The 19344-nt window shown below is 25.6% G+C and overlaps 2 protein-coding genes across 4 annotated transcripts; both read right to left on the bottom strand.

Annotated features, from left to right (window-relative positions):
• Nucleotides 1-1516: 1516 nt before the first annotated feature.
• Nucleotides 1517-10344, bottom strand: LOC126905779 (eukaryotic translation initiation factor 4B). The gene is made up of 11 exons (XM_050685822.1): nt 10177-10344; nt 8672-8773; nt 7297-7478; nt 6154-6264; nt 5587-5743; nt 4354-4662; nt 4046-4292; nt 2833-3054; nt 2411-2737; nt 2277-2310; nt 1517-2213 (listed from the first exon to the last, which is right to left on the bottom strand). The coding sequence occupies exons 1-11, from the start codon at nt 10181-10183 to the stop codon at nt 2166-2168; spliced, it is 1746 nt and encodes a 581-aa protein (XP_050541779.1). The 5' UTR covers nt 10184-10344; the 3' UTR covers nt 1517-2165.
• A 3064-nt stretch (nt 10345-13408) lies between these two features.
• LOC126905792 (ribokinase-like) lies at nt 13409-19195 on the bottom strand. 3 transcript variants are annotated; one of them, XM_050685849.1, is made up of 6 exons: nt 19017-19195; nt 17505-17637; nt 17151-17277; nt 16904-17077; nt 15328-15617; nt 13409-13781 (listed from the first exon to the last, which is right to left on the bottom strand). In XM_050685849.1, exons 1-6 carry the CDS (start codon nt 19061-19063, stop codon nt 13605-13607), a joined length of 948 nt encoding a protein of 315 aa, XP_050541806.1. In that variant the 5' UTR covers nt 19064-19195; the 3' UTR covers nt 13409-13604. The 3 variants fall into 3 exon arrangements, with proteins under 3 accessions (XP_050541806.1, XP_050541809.1, XP_050541807.1); XM_050685850.1 differs by having other exon boundaries at nt 13613-13781; nt 15315-15617; XM_050685852.1 differs by lacking the exons at nt 17505-17637; nt 19017-19195 and adding an exon at nt 17373-17498.
• Between the last annotated feature and the right edge of the window lie 149 nt (nt 19196-19344).

The raw sequence follows: 19344 nt of genomic DNA, 5'->3' as shown, positions 1-19344 counted from the left end.
AATAAAATGATTTTTTTTAATTTTATAATAAATTTTGTTTTGCCATAATTTTGGAAACTCAGTGATAATATTCTTCCCAAAGAATATTTTAGTTGGTAATATAAGCCGAAGTTGAAGTTCGATGCTGTAACCATGTAAACCATTTCTCGTTGTACAGATCTTTTTTTTATTCTTATCAAATACTGTTCCTACCAATATTTTTGAACTGATAAACATTTTGCCAAAAAATAATTAATTTCTAATTATTTATTAGTACGTGCGTTTAACGTAATTCTATACAAGAAAGAATTAATTGACTGTCGTGAACCCATAATTGTTTTATAAATATTAGTTATAAAGAATTTATTGTAACACTAGAAAGTATAATAGTATTTAGAAAGTAACCATTTATACTGTAAATTGCATGTTAATTATTAATGACATTGTTCCTAATAAAAAGGAATCTGACTACTGATTGAGTGGTTTGTGTTCAATCAGTGATTACATTATAATTATTATTTTGACTCTTCCTGAAAACACCTATCCGCATGATCGAACTTGGGACTTAGAACACCCAGGTTGTCACATGACCTAGGGATTTATTTTATAACAAAAAGCTAAATAATACTCTTTCTATGAAGAAAAACGATAATAAATTTTATTTATTTTAATATAGTCGTTTTACAAATAATCATACGACTAGCACTATTGGATTAAAATTAATTACATAATACACCTAATACCATTTTTTAACATAGATCAGACAAATAGATAACCGATTACATAGTTTTTCTATTTTACAACTACGTACAAAACTTACAACATAATGCATTATTTTTATAAAACTATAATTCTTAAAATGAATTGTTAACATTTATAGGATTAATAATAAAGATAAATGCCAGACTTACAATTTACATTTCACACACAAAGGGGATAATGAGAATGTCAAAAATGTGTATTTTTCTTCATAATTCAAAAAAGGGTTAAAAGCTTATTTTTCATTCATAAATTACAATTTTTGTACACATCTAGATTGAAAANACAATTCAAAAAAGGGTCAAAAGCTTATTTTTCATTCATAAATTACAATTTTTGTACACATCTAGATTGAAAAAAAAATTACACATAATTAAGCTATAACATTTTAACATGAACAATTGATTAACAACTTAGATTAGATGATTAATATCACATGTATTACTACAAGGAAAATCAATTTCACTCAATTGCTCTTATAGTTTATTAATCTTTACATCATATATATGTACACTTATTTAAGATTTACATATCATGATTAAACATAAAACCAATAAAGTAAAATAACAGTGAAAAAAAATTTGTGTAACTACAGACACATCTATCTAAATCATAGATACTAATAAAATGTATAAATATGTTATTAAACGTATTTAAAATATTTCAAGTTTATTAATAATTTAATAAAATATGTAAATCAAAGACATTAATCAAAAGGTTACTCTAGTTAAATTAAATTTGTATTAAAAAAAAAAAAAAAAATATAAAATACAATATATATAATTTTTATATAACGTGTCAAAATACACAATAATGTAATGTTGTAACATTACTAAACCAAAGTCATAGTAATTTCTTTTTAGTTACAAACATGCATTTAATTGTTTTAAAAATTATTACAATTAAAATTGAACATAAATATTCCCACTGCCTATTGCAACATCTCACCTACAAAATGTAAACACATAGCAAGCAAGTCTAACATTAAAGTAGAACATGGCAGTGACACGACCTTGGATAGTCTTATAAATAATCAGTGAGCGTCTATTACAATAATAATAAGTCTTTTAATATCACTATTGAATAAAGCAGTCTTATTATCAAAGTAGACAACAAACCACAAAAACATATGGACTCAAAAATTTAGTACAAATTAGAAAAATTCTTTCTGTTAACTATAGGGCCAGACTTCGACTGTCAATTTTCCGTGTTTGTAATAAAACAAGAGACAGAGCGTCACTGCAACTCATAAATAGAATTTTTAATTAAATAAAAAATGAAACACCAATGTTCTACATAAATGTATGAATACAGTACAAAACACGAGATTATAAAAGTATGTAAAATTGATAGCTACTAGAGTCTTAAGTTATAAGTACTCTTTTTTTTTTTTAATAATACAAATAATACATTTTATATCAGCTACTTTATTCGTTGGATCCATCATCAAGTAAAGCTGCAAATTTATTGCTGGTCTAAAAATGAGTAATTAAAAAAATTATTTATAATAGCACTTGATTTCATCATTCAATACTTACAGATTTCTTTTGCTCTTTTGATACAATAGGATCTCTATAAATAATAATAAAACAAATTATAAATTGTCAATTCAAAAATTGCTTAACATTTAAATGAATAACATAAATTGAGAATACGGTAATATTTTACTAACTTCTTTTTCATATCAGTTTCAGACATTTTTTTAACCACTTTGGTTTTTTGTTTTTTAAATTTATTTTTATCTAAACCATTTTTGCCACATTCTATGAAACCAGAATCATTTTTATCATTCTCTGAAGATTGATCTTTAACTAAGTCCGATTCGCTAGATTGACCATCAGGATCAGTTCGGATATCATTAGGTGTTTCAATAACTGCAGTTTCAATAATTTCTGATCCATCAGCTGCCCTATCAGGTAAAGATTGTTCTTTGACTGCCTGTTTACGAAGATTTGGTGGAATGTAAACATTAGGTTTTGATGAATTTTCATCTATACTTCTATAATTATAATAATAATAATTAAAAACTATTTATATGTCTAAATACAATTACTATTTTTAACTTTAGTGATATATGCAATAAGAAAAACTTACATAGATAATCCATTACATTCATTTTCATCCGACTTTTGTTGATTACTTTTATCCCTAAGATTTTCTTTGGGAAGAGAAGCTTCTTCATAGTGAGGATTTTTATCTGGTGAAGTTCTTCGCCTTGGAGGACGGTCATCATTTTGACGACGTGGACTTCTTCGTCTCCATGTTTCTACAGGCCGTGAATGTGACGGTGGTTTAACTTCAGTTTCTTCTTGATGTCTAAAAATAATGATTACTTAAATAGAAAACTTTAATTTTAAATGACGAATGTTTAAAATATAGCTTCTTAAGCTAAAAAATATAATTTATCAAACAAATTGGAGGTCAACCTAGTATTGATACTCAGGTTGGTACTATGATTGTTTTTTTAATTTTGGCTAAATGCTCATTCCAGAACGATTATATATTAATCACTTCTGGCCTATCAAATATTAGCCATTTGATTTCTTTTTAAAAAAAATTATACATAATAAACTATTATTTTTAAGATAAATATTAAAATCTATTATTTAGTTTAGTTGAATGGTTTAATCAAATTTGAGCTCCTAAGATATAAAAACATTTATCTATATAATCTTTAAATAATAATTTTTCAATATTTTGAACATTAAAATTTAATTAATAAAATAAAATATTTTTACAAATTAAAAAAGTAAATAAAAGGAAATAAAATTAATGAATAAATGTTTCTTATTTAATCTAATTAAATTTTATAGTAATAACCTTATATTTTAAATGAAACATTAATTTGTAATTAGAAAATTATTTTTCACTATGGTATAGTAAGAACTTTGAAATTTTAAGTTATACATGTAACATAGTAAAATTTCAGTGCAAAATGAATAATTTAAACATTATTGTGTTCTCTTTTATTGTATATTATTATGTAATAAAATATAATAAAAATAGAACCTGAGCCACTTAATCATATAATACAACTTCATGTAAAAATTGCTACACATTGGTCAGAGGAATATGTAGAATTTTAATTAATGAAACAAATTATTAACAACATACATAATATAAAACAGGTATATAGAAAATTGTTTTTGTACTAATTTAATATAAATATATATATTAAAATTTAAGAGTATAGCTTTTACAATTAATTATCAAATTTAGTTTTATAAATATTCATTAATTATAAAAAATAGTGATAGCAAAAAAAATCTATACCTATAAATTTACTAGAAAAAAAAAAATCACTTACTGTTCATCTGAAGGGTCATTTAAACTATTCACTGAAGAAGCAGCAGATAACTGAATTTTTGGTTCGTGTTTGGCTAAAAGTTTTTCTTCAATTTCACGTTCTTTAGCTGCTGTATCAACAGGTTTGGCACCTCCAAATATTGATGGAGGAGCTATATAATTGGAATCATCAGTCTTCGTAGTAGCATTTGAATCAACAGTCTTAGGTTTTAAAATGAGCTTTGGTCGTTCCCGAGGTGGAGAAGTACCTTAAATTTAATTTACATTTTAAATAAATTCAAGATATTACAAGCTAAAATATTAAATTACTGATTTCAGGCAAATCATCTTCACGCTTAAAGCCAAAACCTCGTCGTGATTCTCCAAATGGTTTACGTTCAGAATCATCTCGACGATCATTAAAAGGTCTTCTACCACCTTCAAAATCATCATGACGCCTATCACCAAAAGGTCGTCGATTTCCATCAAAGTCATCAGTTCTACGGTCACTAAAAGGTCTTCTACCACTAGGGGCATCATCATCATAGTTCCGTCTACTACCCCTAGCCCAAGGACCACTGTCTCTCTCACTATCATGATCTTTGTCAAAAGCACCACCATCTCTTCTTCTTGTAAAACCTGTTAATATTATTAATAAATAAACAATTGAAAATGTATGTTGAAAAGTTAACACAATTTAATAAAGTAACAAAGAAGTCAATAGAATCAATTAATTATTTCAAAAACTTTGAAATACAAAATTCTAGAGAAAACTAAAAAAAACTTTCCAAATTAGATAGTAACTTTATTTTATTTTTTAAGTGCAGTATTTAGTAACTAAATATAAATATAAATATAAATATATATATATATATATATATGATACATTTCATTTTTTATTATTTTACTCAACCTGTTGGGGTATAAAAAATTATAACTTTTGTATTTTATGATAAAATAAGATAAAAGAAAATAGACTTGGTTTGGAATGATTTGGTTATGTTATGAGGAGAAAAGAATCTGAAGCTGTAAGAATAGTTATGAAAATGAATGTTGATGACTGAAAAATTAGATGGAGGGATGTTATTAAATGTAATATGAAACTGATGTGTGCGTAGATAATGGGATATTGAGTCAAGTGGATGTTTTAGATAAGGGTGGCAACTACAAGTAATTTGGATTGAGGCAAGGAAAAAGAAGATCATTACATTTAATCCTTTATAACATTATTACTTTGTCATATTTAGAATATTATTAAATAAGACAGATGTTGGATGAATTATACATTTTATAAATAATAAAAAGAAAATGTAGAACAAGTATTGTGTATATCATTAAGTATTCAGTATTTATTGTTTTATGAACTAAACCTTATGGTAATTAACCAAAGAGTTGAATAAAATATCCTAAGACAGATAGTTGTCATATACCATTATTCACTTAACAGATTACTTTATCTAAAATTAAACAACTGTAGAACAACAATATTTGTCTGGTATCTACGTTAAACAGTGTATTTAAAATAAAAATTTTTTTTATGTAACATTATAATATAATATATACCTCCTCTATCATCAGATGTAGTTGAATTTCTAATACGCCAATCACTGGGAGAATCACTTTTGAAATCCATTCCCATTCGATTACTTCCTCGTTGAAAGGCATTTCTTGAGTCTTGTGCACCACTGGCAAGTTCTACACGGACTCGACGACCTCGTATCTTAGATAAAACAAAACCAATAATTTTTAACTTAAAGTGAAAACAAATTACCAATATGCAATTATTAACATTTTGTTTATTATTTAATTATAATAGATTTTTTTAAACATTTTCAAAATAATTATTTAAAAAAAATTCAAAGGTTCGGGTTGGTTATTACTTGTTAGTGATATATTCTCACTTATAATTTCAAGGAAATATTCTCATGAATTAACCAATTAAAAAATATAGCACACTGGATTGTAAAATTGATTAGATACAGCAATTTTTCACTAAAGAATGCAAAATACTATACTTCCGTTGACAACCAAAATAATAACTAAACGATTATTTTAGTGCTTTTTTGGAAGATTTCGACTATAAATAAAATTAACATTTTGCTTCAATTAAAAAAAAATTAGAATGCTCACCAGATTTTCCATTCCCAAAGCGATAATAAGATCTTTCCGTTCTTCAAATTCAACATATCCAAATCCTTTGTTGCGGCCATTATCATTACGCGGTAATTTGATATTTTCTACCTAAAATATGAATGTCACTAATAAATATTTAAAAGACAACTATATAAATAAAGTATTCCAAAAGAACATTTCATAGTAGTTTGAATAAATTAAATGAATCAGTTGTTATATATGTGTAAATACATTGCACTGGCTCAACTAAAACTAAAAGCTATAGGAGCTCCAAATGTTCATATTCGCCTTTAAATCATCATTTCAAAAAAACAATAATAATAAAACCAGTAGTATACTTAAACATTTTAATTTACTAAGTTATAAGAAAACTTTATGGTACTCAAATCTGAAAATTGATTAACCCTTATCAGTTTTAGAGCATTAAAAGTTTCTTACAAAATTATAAGAGACAGAAACTTAGTCATGAAATTGATTTAGGTAACTTAATAGCTTAGTATTACAATGAAATTTTCTTTCCAAGTGCATAGCTTGAATATTAAAAAGTATTACTTATAATAAAAATGTTTATTTCTTTGCGACCATTTTAAGCATTCAAAAGCTATAGAACAGTGTCTAAAGAATAATTAATTTAACACAGTTTCTGCAAAAATCTTATTGAGAGCAATAAGTTCATCAACTCTGTGTATTTATTAATTTAGCAAGTTAATAATTTCTTAAATTAAAAGAGTTATTATACATTGTTCAACTTTGCTGCAATGAACCCAATTGTTATTATGTTCCTAAATACTTCTTACTCACCCATATGGCAGTGGGTATTTTAAATCTTCCCTTTTTTTTTCACAATAAAAGTTGAAGCAAATTGGTCACAGCAATAGGTCCTAGACTCATAACACAAAGATGAAATAATATCTTCATTTAGTAACAAATGAAAATTGTTATCTTTATTTTGAATTATTTTAATTTAGTAGATGGAAAAAATATTGTAAATATAATAGTTCATCCTATTCTTTCTTTCTTTCAACAAACTATGAACATAAAGCCCTTTAGCATTAAAATTAATTAGTTTAACACTACATTTTGAATATCTTTTGGATTTAGAAAAAAATTCATAATATCAAGAAGAAAAATGTTTCGTACCTTTAGACCTTTAAAATAATTAGTAATATCATCTTCATCGATTTCAAATTGCAAGTTTGACATATGAACCATGAATGGTCCTTCTTGAGGTACAGTACTCTCATCTATGAGGGTTTCACAAGCAGCTCTAGGAGCTTTCGGAAGATTTAAAGGCTTAGCTTCAAAACCAAAACTACTAAATCCTAAAAATAAAAAACCATAATTTAGTATAAACACAAAGGTAATTAATAAGAACAAATAAGCTTTAATGGCTAGGCTATAATATGAGAATTAAACTTAATAAATTTTTTGAGATATAATAATGGATTTAGAGCTAATCTCAAATGTACAATAGAAATGAGATTAATAGGTTGATGTTTATGAAAACGTAGACATGACAAATATAATCAACTTCAATTATTTATCAATAAATAAAGAATTTTTTGCTGTATATCATAGGCTGTTACTTTAATTCCTATATGTAGGTTAGTTATATTATTTTTGTCATTAAGTAAAACACATTATGCTATTTATAAGCTTTCCAGATCAAAATATTTTATAGTTTTGTTATTTTCCTAAGTTTTTCAAATTATCTTCTCATAAAAACTGCCTAATTATTTATACATTGGTAGGTAGTTTAAGTTTTTTTTTGTGTTAATTGTTACAAATATATTACTAAGTAAAATTAAAACAATTATTTCCATAAAGTAGTTGACTTCTACATATTTTTTGTATATATAATATATATATTATTTCAAGCTAGAGCAGATATGATGAATATTTATTAATTCAATGATGAATTCATATTGCAACAATTTTACTATTGATATTACTTAATTGTAATTTAAAGGTGATTTAGAATTCAACTATATAGTATTAATGCCATAGAAAATAATTACACTAACTGAACTACATATATTTTTTAAGAATAAACTATTAATTTATTATAATCCTTCAGAGTTAAGAGATTACAGTCAGCAAGAGATTAGTCTGAATTGAGTTATCTTGGAAAACCAAGACCTTGCAAATTGAACTAAAAGTGCGAATCACAGGAGTTTCCAACAGTATCATAGATCAAGGTTTCAGCCAAAGGCATCTTAAACCATAAGTATCTATAAACTGGACCAATTTCTGGTTCTCCTGCCCAACTTAATAAAGAAGGCCCTCGGTTGGAGGGTTATCGATTTTATCTCAGACCTTCCCGAGGTAAATATAAGTAACAATGTACTCTGTGTGTATACCCCTGAAGCAAGATTCTTGTTGACTGATATTACACTCTAATAATGTGGTTTGGTAACCATAATAAAACGGTTTAAACTCACACTTTCATCATAAGGTAACATACATAAACTATTTATTACTAAAACATTGACTAAAATTAAAAACAAAATCTTACCATTTTGTTCTTTTTCAACTTCATCAGCCCAGCATGTTCCACTGGCTATTGAAATCACTTCTGTTTCTATTGGCTTCCATTTCTGCTTTTTTGATTTCTTATCTAAAAATGAATGATTATAAAAAATAAAAACTAATAAATAATACTAGTTTATAGTTCAACACACCATTCAGATTAAGTTATAATTAAACAAAACTTTCATCCCCAATGTTAGCTTACATCATTACATGTTATCAAATGAATGTTTTAAAAATCAATATTTTTAAGTCATTTTATCATTTTATAACTTAGCTCATTTTATCTAATGAAAATTGCAACACTATTATCATAAAATTAAATCAAAATAGTTGATAATTGATTCACATATATTTATAATTAATTTTAAAACGCGTAGATTTGTTTAATGAAACTGATTTTAACTAAGTTAAATTGATGTTTTATGAATCAAGATACAGTAGGATAATTTTATATGATATATCATAATAATAATTTTTTATCTTAATATAATAGTTTTATTTAGTCATATATAATTTAATTCAAAACCAAATTGAAATAAACATAAGATATCTAGTATATTTAAANTCATATATAATTTAATTCAAAACCAAATTGAAATAAACATAAGATATCTAGTATATTTAAATTATCCAAATTATTAGCATATTAATTATCTAATAAATGTATTTATAAGGGTTTAAATGGGAATAACTAAAAACTAATGTAACATTCCGGATTGATGGACTGGTTAAATGAAACAAATCCCTCACTAAAGAATGTATTAAACTAATTTTACTTTACTTCCATTTGACGGCCAAAAGAACAACAATATAATTTTGGTGCTTTTAGGAAGATAATAAAAACAATTAATCATTCTATGTGTAAAATAAATGTTATTATTATGACAAATATAGTAATTGGTTATAATAAATTAACTCTTTAATTTTAAAAATATAAATCCACTGAAATTTATTTATAAATAAAATTATGATTCACGAAAGTAATAATTTCTTTGAAAGTACAAGTCATAAAAGACGCAGAAGTACTCAATAAATAATTTAATAGATTTAGAGAAAGTGAAACAGCATTAAGAAGTTCATGTTTACACTCAAGATTACATAATATGTAATAAAGAGAAGTAGAATGATTAATTAATGTGGTATATTTATTATATCCAAAGTCAAACGAGTCATACAGTCTTATGTTTTAATGAGCTTCGCTCATGTATCTGTTATCATATAAAATATCGAAAATTGATAAAAAGAATTTGCAATGTTATTAAGTTAAATAAATTTAGTATTGCAATAAATAGTTAAATGATTTACCAGGTAAAATGTATTACAATTTAAAACAAATTACTTCTTAACGCTGTAAACCACGTTCCCGGAAAAACGTGGTCTACGATGCCACGAGGGTTTAACGCCCTCGTAACCATAGGTCATACTATAATAGTATAATAAAAAATATTTCCTTAGTCAATTTAAAAAAATACGGTTATTATTACTCACTTGACATAATGGATTGAACGCTGCAAACTAAACTTCCTAATAGTTTTCTGAAAGAAAATTTGTCACACAATCGGCACTAACAAATGTGTTAATGCCGTCGTGCAAATTGTAAATGAACGAAAGAGTGTGCGGTGGTGAGTAGTGTTGAGAGCGGGGTACAAAAGAGTAGGGATACCTATGCACTGCCGACAAGATTGTCGAGCGCTGATTCATTGGTCACTTATATAACGTAGCAACTTTCAAGGAGGTTAGAAAATTAGTGTTAAGAAATATTTTATTTCTTTACATACGTGTAATGATATTGGTAACGTTTTAATTTATTATAATGATTTTCTAGATGCAATACGTAATCACGACTCAGGTGACACAATTACAAGTTAATAGCTTTTTAATTTAACAATCACATAAATCTACATGAAACTAGACCTATATTTAAAGAACTCCGAGTTTTAATATTATTAGTAGACAAATCAAATCAAATTTAGTAAAATACAATATATTACTTGTTTTTCATACTTATCTTTAATGTAATGTTTACATTAATATTGTAAATAGTTTTTTTTCTAACTCTCATGGAAAAATATAGTATACCTATTTTTTTTTTATTTGTTATTACTTCTAATTGTTTTAGTATTTCATAATAATAAAATTGAATGATTGATTAAATTGTCTTACGAAATGTAATTAATCATCTTGTATGTTATGAAAATACTAACACAGTTGAAAACATTTCATACAATACTTATAATTCTATTTATTAAAAAAAAAATAACTAAGTTTAGACCTTCTAAAAAAAACTAGAATGTCTAGAAAATTTTATAACGTTTAAAATACAACTTCATATTTCTACTCCAACATTAAGAGTATCATAAATTTACGAACTATAAAATATTTTATTCTTAACGTAAAAAAAACCCAGCACAAGGGGGTCGCGGCACAGTGGTGACGTGATATAGTTGGATTAAGTATAATGATATCTGACAGTGATTAAAATCACTATAAAAAAAAAAGGCTTCGATGCAAATCTTTAGATATTGTTTAATTTTAAAAAATTGGTGGATTATTTCAAAAGCTACATGATCTACTAGTTCCTTATTAATATCCTGATTAAGATAAAGTATGTCGAATGAAAAAGGGATTATTAAAAAATATTATTTCTTATAAAAAAATTGTGTTGATCCATACACTTTTCAATAAGTTATAACATTATAAAGTTAAAAAAGTAAAAAATAAAATCGAGAATTTTCACACGAAAATAGCATTTGGTAATCATTTTCACCGTGAAGACAAAATAAAGTCCGAAATTTATTTTTCCATGATAAACTATATTACATTAGTTTTAATTTGTGATATATATAAAAGTGTCAGACTTTCCGGAACACTTTCAAAAGTTAAGTTGAAAAAGTAAATTTTTTGTGAAGAAGTTGTCATTTTAAATTCCCCCCTGTGGGCAAATAAAGGTTCAGATTTATAAAAAATATATACCAAATGAAAGGTAATGATATGCATCTATATAAAAAAAAATTATATTGAATTGTTTATTTTTAAAAAAGTTATGGCAATATAAGTAAAAAAAATTGAAAAAATGTCGAAAATTAGCGATTTTCAAATTTGTAATTTTTTTGAAGGTTTCCCCCATTTACGGGCAACGAGGGTAATTTTTTCAATTTTAGAGGGTAATGTCTTCGACTAGATACGATTTGTGATCTTTTGACGTATCGTTGAAAGAAATCCGTTCGATGAAAAGCTGAGAAAAAGAGGTAACAGACACAAAAAAAAAACACATAGTAAAACCAATACCTTCTCAGGTTCGCATCGAAGCTAAAAAATCACTTTATTATTATTTATCAATCTGTTATATATTTAGGAACTGTAACCAAATGAAAATAAAACAATGTGAATTTATAAATTGCAAATCCTCTTTAATTTTATGAAGTTTTTTGTAAATTAATTGTTTATTACTTAGTTAGATATCAATAAAAATACTAAATGCACGATAAAGTTCTAATAACATAATTGTGATTAAATTAATTTGATATAACTAATGAAAGTTTACAATTCCATATTTTGCATATATTCTCTAAATGTGTATTATTTTTAAAATATTGAACTGTTTTTCGAGATGTTAGCTACAACTTGTCTAAGATACTTTTAAAATGTTTATTGAATACCTATTTAAATACAGCAGGCTAAATGTATTCAGAATACGTATTCAAATACTAAAATAAAGAGTTTTTTTGATTTTCTCAAAATTTTCATTACTCATTTTTTCTTACAGAATTTATATAAGTATTAATAAAATGATATAAAATTACGATTATTACTATGAAAAGTTTATAAAAAAAATAATGAAACTATGTCTACGAATGAATGTTTTTTTATGCGTACTTTTAATGATAAAAGTGCATAATTCATTGATATTTTTTTTCAAAAATATATTGTTAAGGAAATTTTGGTTAAGATTTTCTTAATTGCCTATGGTATAAAATTCTTAAATAAGACTCTAAACGCATGTTACATTAAAAAGTATTTTATATTCTAAATACAAATACGTTCAAAAAGTATTCTTTTGATTACTAGTATTTCAATAGTTTTATAAGTTTACAACTTGTTGAATAACAAGTTGGCCATCCTTTGTTCTTTTCATATACTTATAATTTGTGACCAATTGTTAAAATTTAAAAAATAATTATTGGATGACCATTATAAAAGCTGCATAAGCTCAATTAATATTTTTGGGGTGAGTTTTATGAAATCATAACTGTGCATAGTTAAAAAACTAAGTACAAAATTTGATGATAATTTTTTATTGAGAAATCACTTAGAATCTAGTACTGGTACACAAAATTAAAAATGGATAGTCTGCCCCTTTATTTTCAAAACTAATACTACATATAGTAAATGAATATATATTATAACCACTGAATATTTCTCAATACTCAATGGTAGATCAAAAGTTGAGGGTTAATTAATGATAAAATATTTACACAAAATTAAACATTGAATATGTGCATTATAAAATTAAAACAAATAAATAATATCTTCAATCCTAAACTTAAGTTTCTGACCCCTTAGATACTATTAAAATTGTGTTTTAGATTTATAAACATTTAAGGTCTAAATTCATGTGGGCCCCTCAAATAATGCGTTACAGTAGTTTATAGGTAATCCAAATGACCATAGAAAAACTAAAAGTTCTAAAGCCAAAAATAACTAAATAAGCAATAAAAGGTAAAATAAATTTTTTTTACATTTATTCTATATTAATAACATATATATCATCAAAATTATTGAATTAAAAATGTAACAATAAAAATATTTTACATGGTATACTACCGTAACATTTTAAATAAGCTAATTTATAAAGAATTATTATAAGTATTAAGTTACACAAATTTGAATATTATAATAGAATGAAAAATTTTAATTTAATCAAACAAATATTTTGGTAAAGTATTTCTATTGGGAAAACTTTTTTGGGTACCTTTTTGTTGCACTGTAATAGAAGCTATTGTACATGCTCTCTTAATTTTTTCATACAAATCTAAATTTGGCTTATGGACAATAAAATATGCTAAAGCTCCTATAAAGGCATCTCCAGCACCCTGAAATTAAATTTCATTTTAATAATTGAAAGGTATTATTTAATAATTTAACATAGGTGGAAGTAAAGTATTCATTGGTGCTTATTGACTTTTTTAAAAAAAATATATATATACATAGTATTTATATTACGTGATGTAAATTTACATTTATATTTTATAGTTGGGTTGTCTGATCTAGACATAAATTAACTGTAACAATAGTAAAAGTTGAATATAAATATTTTTCAAATTAACCTCAGCCAAATGAATTATAGCTAAAGTATATAGGGTAAACTACAATTATTTATTACTCTATAGATTTAAAACATACATAATAACCTACATGTTATATAACACATTAAACAGCTATCTAAAAAATAAAATGATAAGTTGATAACAAATCCTAAACTACAGTAATAAATGAAAATTAGTAATTAACTAATTTACCACCAGACTAAGAAAGGAGGGTTTGTAATGTATACAGACAGCTCCAAGAAATTAGGAAAGGTTATAGCATTTGAGGATTAAAACCATAAATATCAGCATGTCAATGGAAACAATACCCTCTGTGTTTTAAGTAGAGATAATGGCAATACTAGGAGAAGCCCAGAACCTATTAGTATTCAAGAAAAGTTACATAATTATCCTAAGTAATAGTCAAGCTGCTCTGAAGACACTTAGTAATAACCAGGTGAATTCAAGGCTAGTCCTTGAATGCAGGGAAACTTTAGAATCACTAGCAAAATTTAATAAATTTACAATGGGATAGGTATCAGGACACAGTGTTGTGACTGGTAATTTAAAAGCAGACTTTCTAGCAAGGAAAGGTGCAGAAAACACCTATGTTGTACCAGAACAAGTGGTAAGACTCACAGAGCAACCCTTCAAAGTACTACCCAGATTCTCTACTGGTGTAGAGAACACAAGAAAATATGGTATTATCAAGTTACTGAGGGATTTTAATAACATGATTAGATATCAAATGTGTACTTTTACTGGACTACTAATAGGACATGGTCATCTGCTTAAATATTTCTATACAATGGAAGTGATAGAATCACCACTGTGCAGAAAGTGTCGAAAAGAAGAGGAAGATTCATTTCACATTAAGTGTGAATGTTATAACTTGGCCACATTAATATCTAAACATTTGGAAAAATCTTTTCCTAGAAAAGAAGATATCAAAAACCTAAAACACAAAAAAATATTTAAGTTTGCTAGAGAGACAGGACTCTTTGAATACATAAAGGTGCGGCCTAGAAGGACATCCTGCATTTAGTCTTAGGTATTCAACAATAGCAACATAACTTCAGTGTAAACATTTATGTGAAGAAACTAAATTTATATAATTCGGTAGGAGGTGTACACAATGGACCTATAGGTCTTGCCCATTTCTATAACAACTAAAACTAAAAACTAATTAATTTTCTAATTGGATGATTTTTAATGCTCGAAAGTTTATTTACAAAATTATAGTAAAATATTTAGTAATTTTAGAGTAAAATTTAAAAAAAAACAATATTTTAGTTCCACCATTATTATTGAATAATTTACGAGTTGAACTTGCAGTAGTATCAATAGGGTTAGTAACTTTTGGTGAATGGACCCATTGAGGTTCAGAGTTATTTTTTGAAGCAAAAACAGCACCTAATGATCCTAATGTTATGATAACAGTATTACATCCTTGTTTCAAAAGTAAAAATAAAGCTTGATTAGCTGTCTCAATACTATTAATTTTTATTATTTCATTTGTATATATTTCTGCTTCAGATTCATTAACACAAAATATATCAGCTAGTTGAAATATTTTGTTATGCAAATTTGAATACGCTGGAGCACCATTTACAATTTTACAGCCTAGAATAATTAAACATTTTAAATTAGTGTAGTAACATAAAATATAAATTCACACGCCATTAAATATAACAGCAGATATTTTAAATTATTTTAAATAACTTAATAAATTCAAGGAGATCATAAATAATACTAATTAAATCAAAGATTGTAAAAACATTAAAAACTAAATATTTTCTTAAGTTGACTATTTGGCTTTTTTCTATTTTAATATATTGCACAGCATACTAAACCTATCTTAACAATCTTAATTAAAAATCAATTTGACTTCTGTGCAAAAAACTTATAAATACTTAATAAATGAAATAATTTTCTTTAAAAACATTTACAAAAGATCTTCTTCTTCTTCCTTGCTCTAATCCCAACTACTTGGGGTTGGCCACCTTTATCCTTAACTTCCACTTGACACAATTTCCTACATCATCTACGCTCACATCAGCTGTCCTCATATCGCATTCAATAGCATCCCTCCACATCTTTTTTGGTCTTCCTCTACCTCTTCTATCTTGAACATTAATTTCTATAATTGTTCTTACAGCTTCCGATTCTTCTCTCCTCATAAAATAACCAAACCATCTAAGTCTATTTTCTCTCATCTTATCCACGATTGACACTACACCTATACTCCCTCTTATATGCTAGTTCCTTATTCTATCTTTTCTAGTCACTCCACTCATCCATCTAAGCATTCTCATCTTTGCTCTACTTCTTATCAACCGCTTAACACTCTGAACTATACATCATAGGTGGCCTCACTACAGTCTTGTAGAATTTACTTTTCAGCCTCATTGGTATTCTTTTATCGCATAAGACGCCAGACGCTTCTCTCTACTTCAACCACCCACACTTAATTCTGTGTCTTACATCCTCGTCAATACCACCACTCTTTTGCACAACTGACCCTAAATACTTAAAACTCTCCACCTCTCCAATCACGTCCACGCCTATTGTCACTGACCTCCTCATTTCATCTACCTCGTGTTCTCTTTTGTCAAACTCGTACTCAAAAACATTTACAAAAGATAAATAGTTTATGTATTCATGTTTTAATTGCTACACACCATCAATATGAGGTGTGATGTGGCACAGTGAAATAATCAGAGGCTATCAACAATGATGTCCAAATGCACTGTCATTTTTGGTTCCTACATGGGTGACCATACGGGAACTTTAACAGTGATAACTTAACACTTTGTCACTTACCTTCAATGGATGAATACACTTGTATTCATAAATACAAGTCCATCTGTCTATAACATATCATTTAAGCGTAGTTAAATCTTACTCACATCTATTATTAATTTTAGATAATTTGTTTAGCAAATATTCTGTTGTTTCTAATGGAGTTTCAAACTGAAATATTACAACACCAATTTCACTATGAAATAATGTTTCAGCTTTATCTATGTCAGCTGGTAGCAAAGTTCCATTAGCTCCAGCCACTATAATGATATAATTTTCACCTAAATATTAAAAATGAATGCTAGGCTATAATTATAAATGATTAAAGAAATAAATTAAATTTACAACATTTACCATCATCAGTAACATTAATTTGAGCTACTCCCGTGTCTACGTTTGCTTTTTTTATAATATAAGTAGTATCAACACCAATGTTTTTAAAATTGTCTATTATATCATTACCAAAAATATCAGTTCCTACCTGTAACATTAATTTTAATTCTTTTGTAATAAACATTATTAATCCTACACTAAGTGCAATACCTCATAAGAGTATTTTTACAAAATTTTATTTACCATCTAAATTATTCAATACCAGGATCTAAATGGTAAATAAAATTTTTTTATCATAAATATTCTAATATGATATTTCTCTTAGTATAGTAATATTACAATATAACCATGTACATATACTGTAAAATATCATACACAGCCAATAAATACAGTATCAGCTCCCAATTTTTGAGCAGCAACACATTGATTGGCTCCTTTACCACCAAAATCTACTGAGAATTGTTTACCATGTATAGTTTGTCCAGGAGTAGGCAGTTTTGAAGTGTAGCTATAAGTATAAAAAATTATAATTTATGATTAATTATGAAGTAATAGAATATACAAAAATTACTTCTATTGGTAAGTGATCAGATTTTTTTTGGATACATAATAAACTGGAAATAATTATGGAATAAAATTTTTTGCTGTTTGCGATTCATTTTTTTTTTTTAAATAAAAAATCAATATTTTGAAAAAGAATCTACAGTTTATATAATTTAGAAAACATTAGTGTTTTTTAATGAAAATAACAAATCAATATTCTATAAAAATCATACTTCAAAGAAAGTTAATAATTCTTGCCATCAAACTATGGTATTGAAAGAAATTTTAACATGTGTAATCAATTATATGGTATCTTTCAGATATATGTCTATTTGAGCATAGTTTAGTAGACAAAGTTCTTACATATGCAGATGATACTGATTTTTTTTTTAAGGAAAAAAATGTTATTAATCTTGAATTGGTGGCATAACACAATTTTATTTAAATGAAAAATTAGCCTGTTGTAAAATTAATTATTATGCAATATAAAGAAAATTGTTTTTGTGAAATTTGCATTATCTAAAATGTCATTCCTACAAAATAATTATTTTGGAAAATCTTTTACCTTTATGTTCTAGAAAAGGGAATTGTGGTTTTAGTTGTTTTACACTAAACCATGTTTATAATGTAAAATATCCAGGTTTTTATTTTTATGAGGATATAAAATGGAAAATACAAACAAGTTAAATATATTCTTAATTTTAATTTTTAAAGAGTTAAATCTTATTTTAAGTATGTGAACTTTACAAAGTATTAATTTTGCATTCGTATAGTCAGTGTTATTTTACAGTATAGTTTTATGGAGATAGGCTTACCCATCTACTATTGAACAATTAAATACTACACAAAATATTATTTAAAAATGCACTAAAAGGATATAGTGAAATGAATACCTCATACCTATTTGAAATTTTGAGAATACTTAATTTAATAACCTAACTACATTCTGATATATATATATATGAATAAATCCAAATAATAAGTACTTAAAAAATATTTTTAAAGGAAAATAGGAAGGTAGTCGTAGGTTTCCTAAAATAAATACTACTACTTATAAAAATTATTACTAATTCAGAACTATATCAATATTCAACAAATTAACTATAGAAAAGATTAATAATTAATATGATTTTTTTAAAACTAGAATAAAAAATTATATGATAGATAATCACAACAATTAATAATATGGTAATCAGCTGTAATTTTACACTTAAATCTATGATACTATTATTTTGTTGTTGTTAAACTTGAATAGAAACATCAACAATTGTATTTGATTAAAAAAAAACAAATAAATACTTAAATGAAAAATAATAAATGAATGAAATAAAAATAAATACTTACAAAAATAAATCAGTACCACAAGAACCAACAACTACAATTTTTGACATATTTTTTTATTTAGATAAAAATATATATTAAATATACAATATTTAATTAAATAACTTATAAAATAATTAAAAACAAAATTTCACACAATACATGATAATGAAATTACAACAGTCATCAAATAAATAACAAGTACTTTATCATAAAATAAATGAACTCTTTCTGAATAAAATACAATATACATTAAACTTTTGAGATAATATATGAAATTATTGGTAGGTAGTACCTATTAACATTTATGATATATTTTTTACTAGACAATAAATGTTAGAAAAATGGTGAT

Source organism: Daktulosphaira vitifoliae, unplaced genomic scaffold (assembly GCF_025091365.1).
Source record: "Daktulosphaira vitifoliae isolate Bord-2020 unplaced genomic scaffold, ASM2509136v1 Scaffold_4, whole genome shotgun sequence".
Classification (NCBI taxonomy): domain Eukaryota; kingdom Metazoa; phylum Arthropoda; class Insecta; order Hemiptera; family Phylloxeridae; genus Daktulosphaira; species Daktulosphaira vitifoliae.
This window is presented reverse-complemented; position numbering and strand designations above follow the sequence as displayed.

Bases quoted from the DNA above. Each gene is read 5' to 3' on its own strand.
- LOC126905779 (XM_050685822.1), bottom strand. The intron at 2,311-2,410 runs GTTAGTAAAATA...TATTATTTATAG, and splicing joins GAAACTGATATGAAAAAGAA to AGATCCTATTGTATCAAAAG. The intron at 2,214-2,276 runs GTAAGTATTGAA...ACTCATTTTTAG, and splicing joins CAAAAGAGCAAAAGAAATCT to ACCAGCAATAAATTTGCAGC.
- LOC126905792 (XM_050685849.1), bottom strand. From the start codon at position 19,063: ATGTCAAAAATTGTAGTTGTTGGTTCTTGTGGTACTGATTTATTTTT. The intron at 17,638-19,016 runs GTAAGTATTTAT...TTATACTTATAG, and splicing joins TGTGGTACTGATTTATTTTT to CTACACTTCAAAACTGCCTA. The intron at 13,782-15,327 runs GCAAGTTCAACT...ATTTAATTTCAG, and splicing joins CTAACCCTATTGATACTACT to GGTGCTGGAGATGCCTTTAT.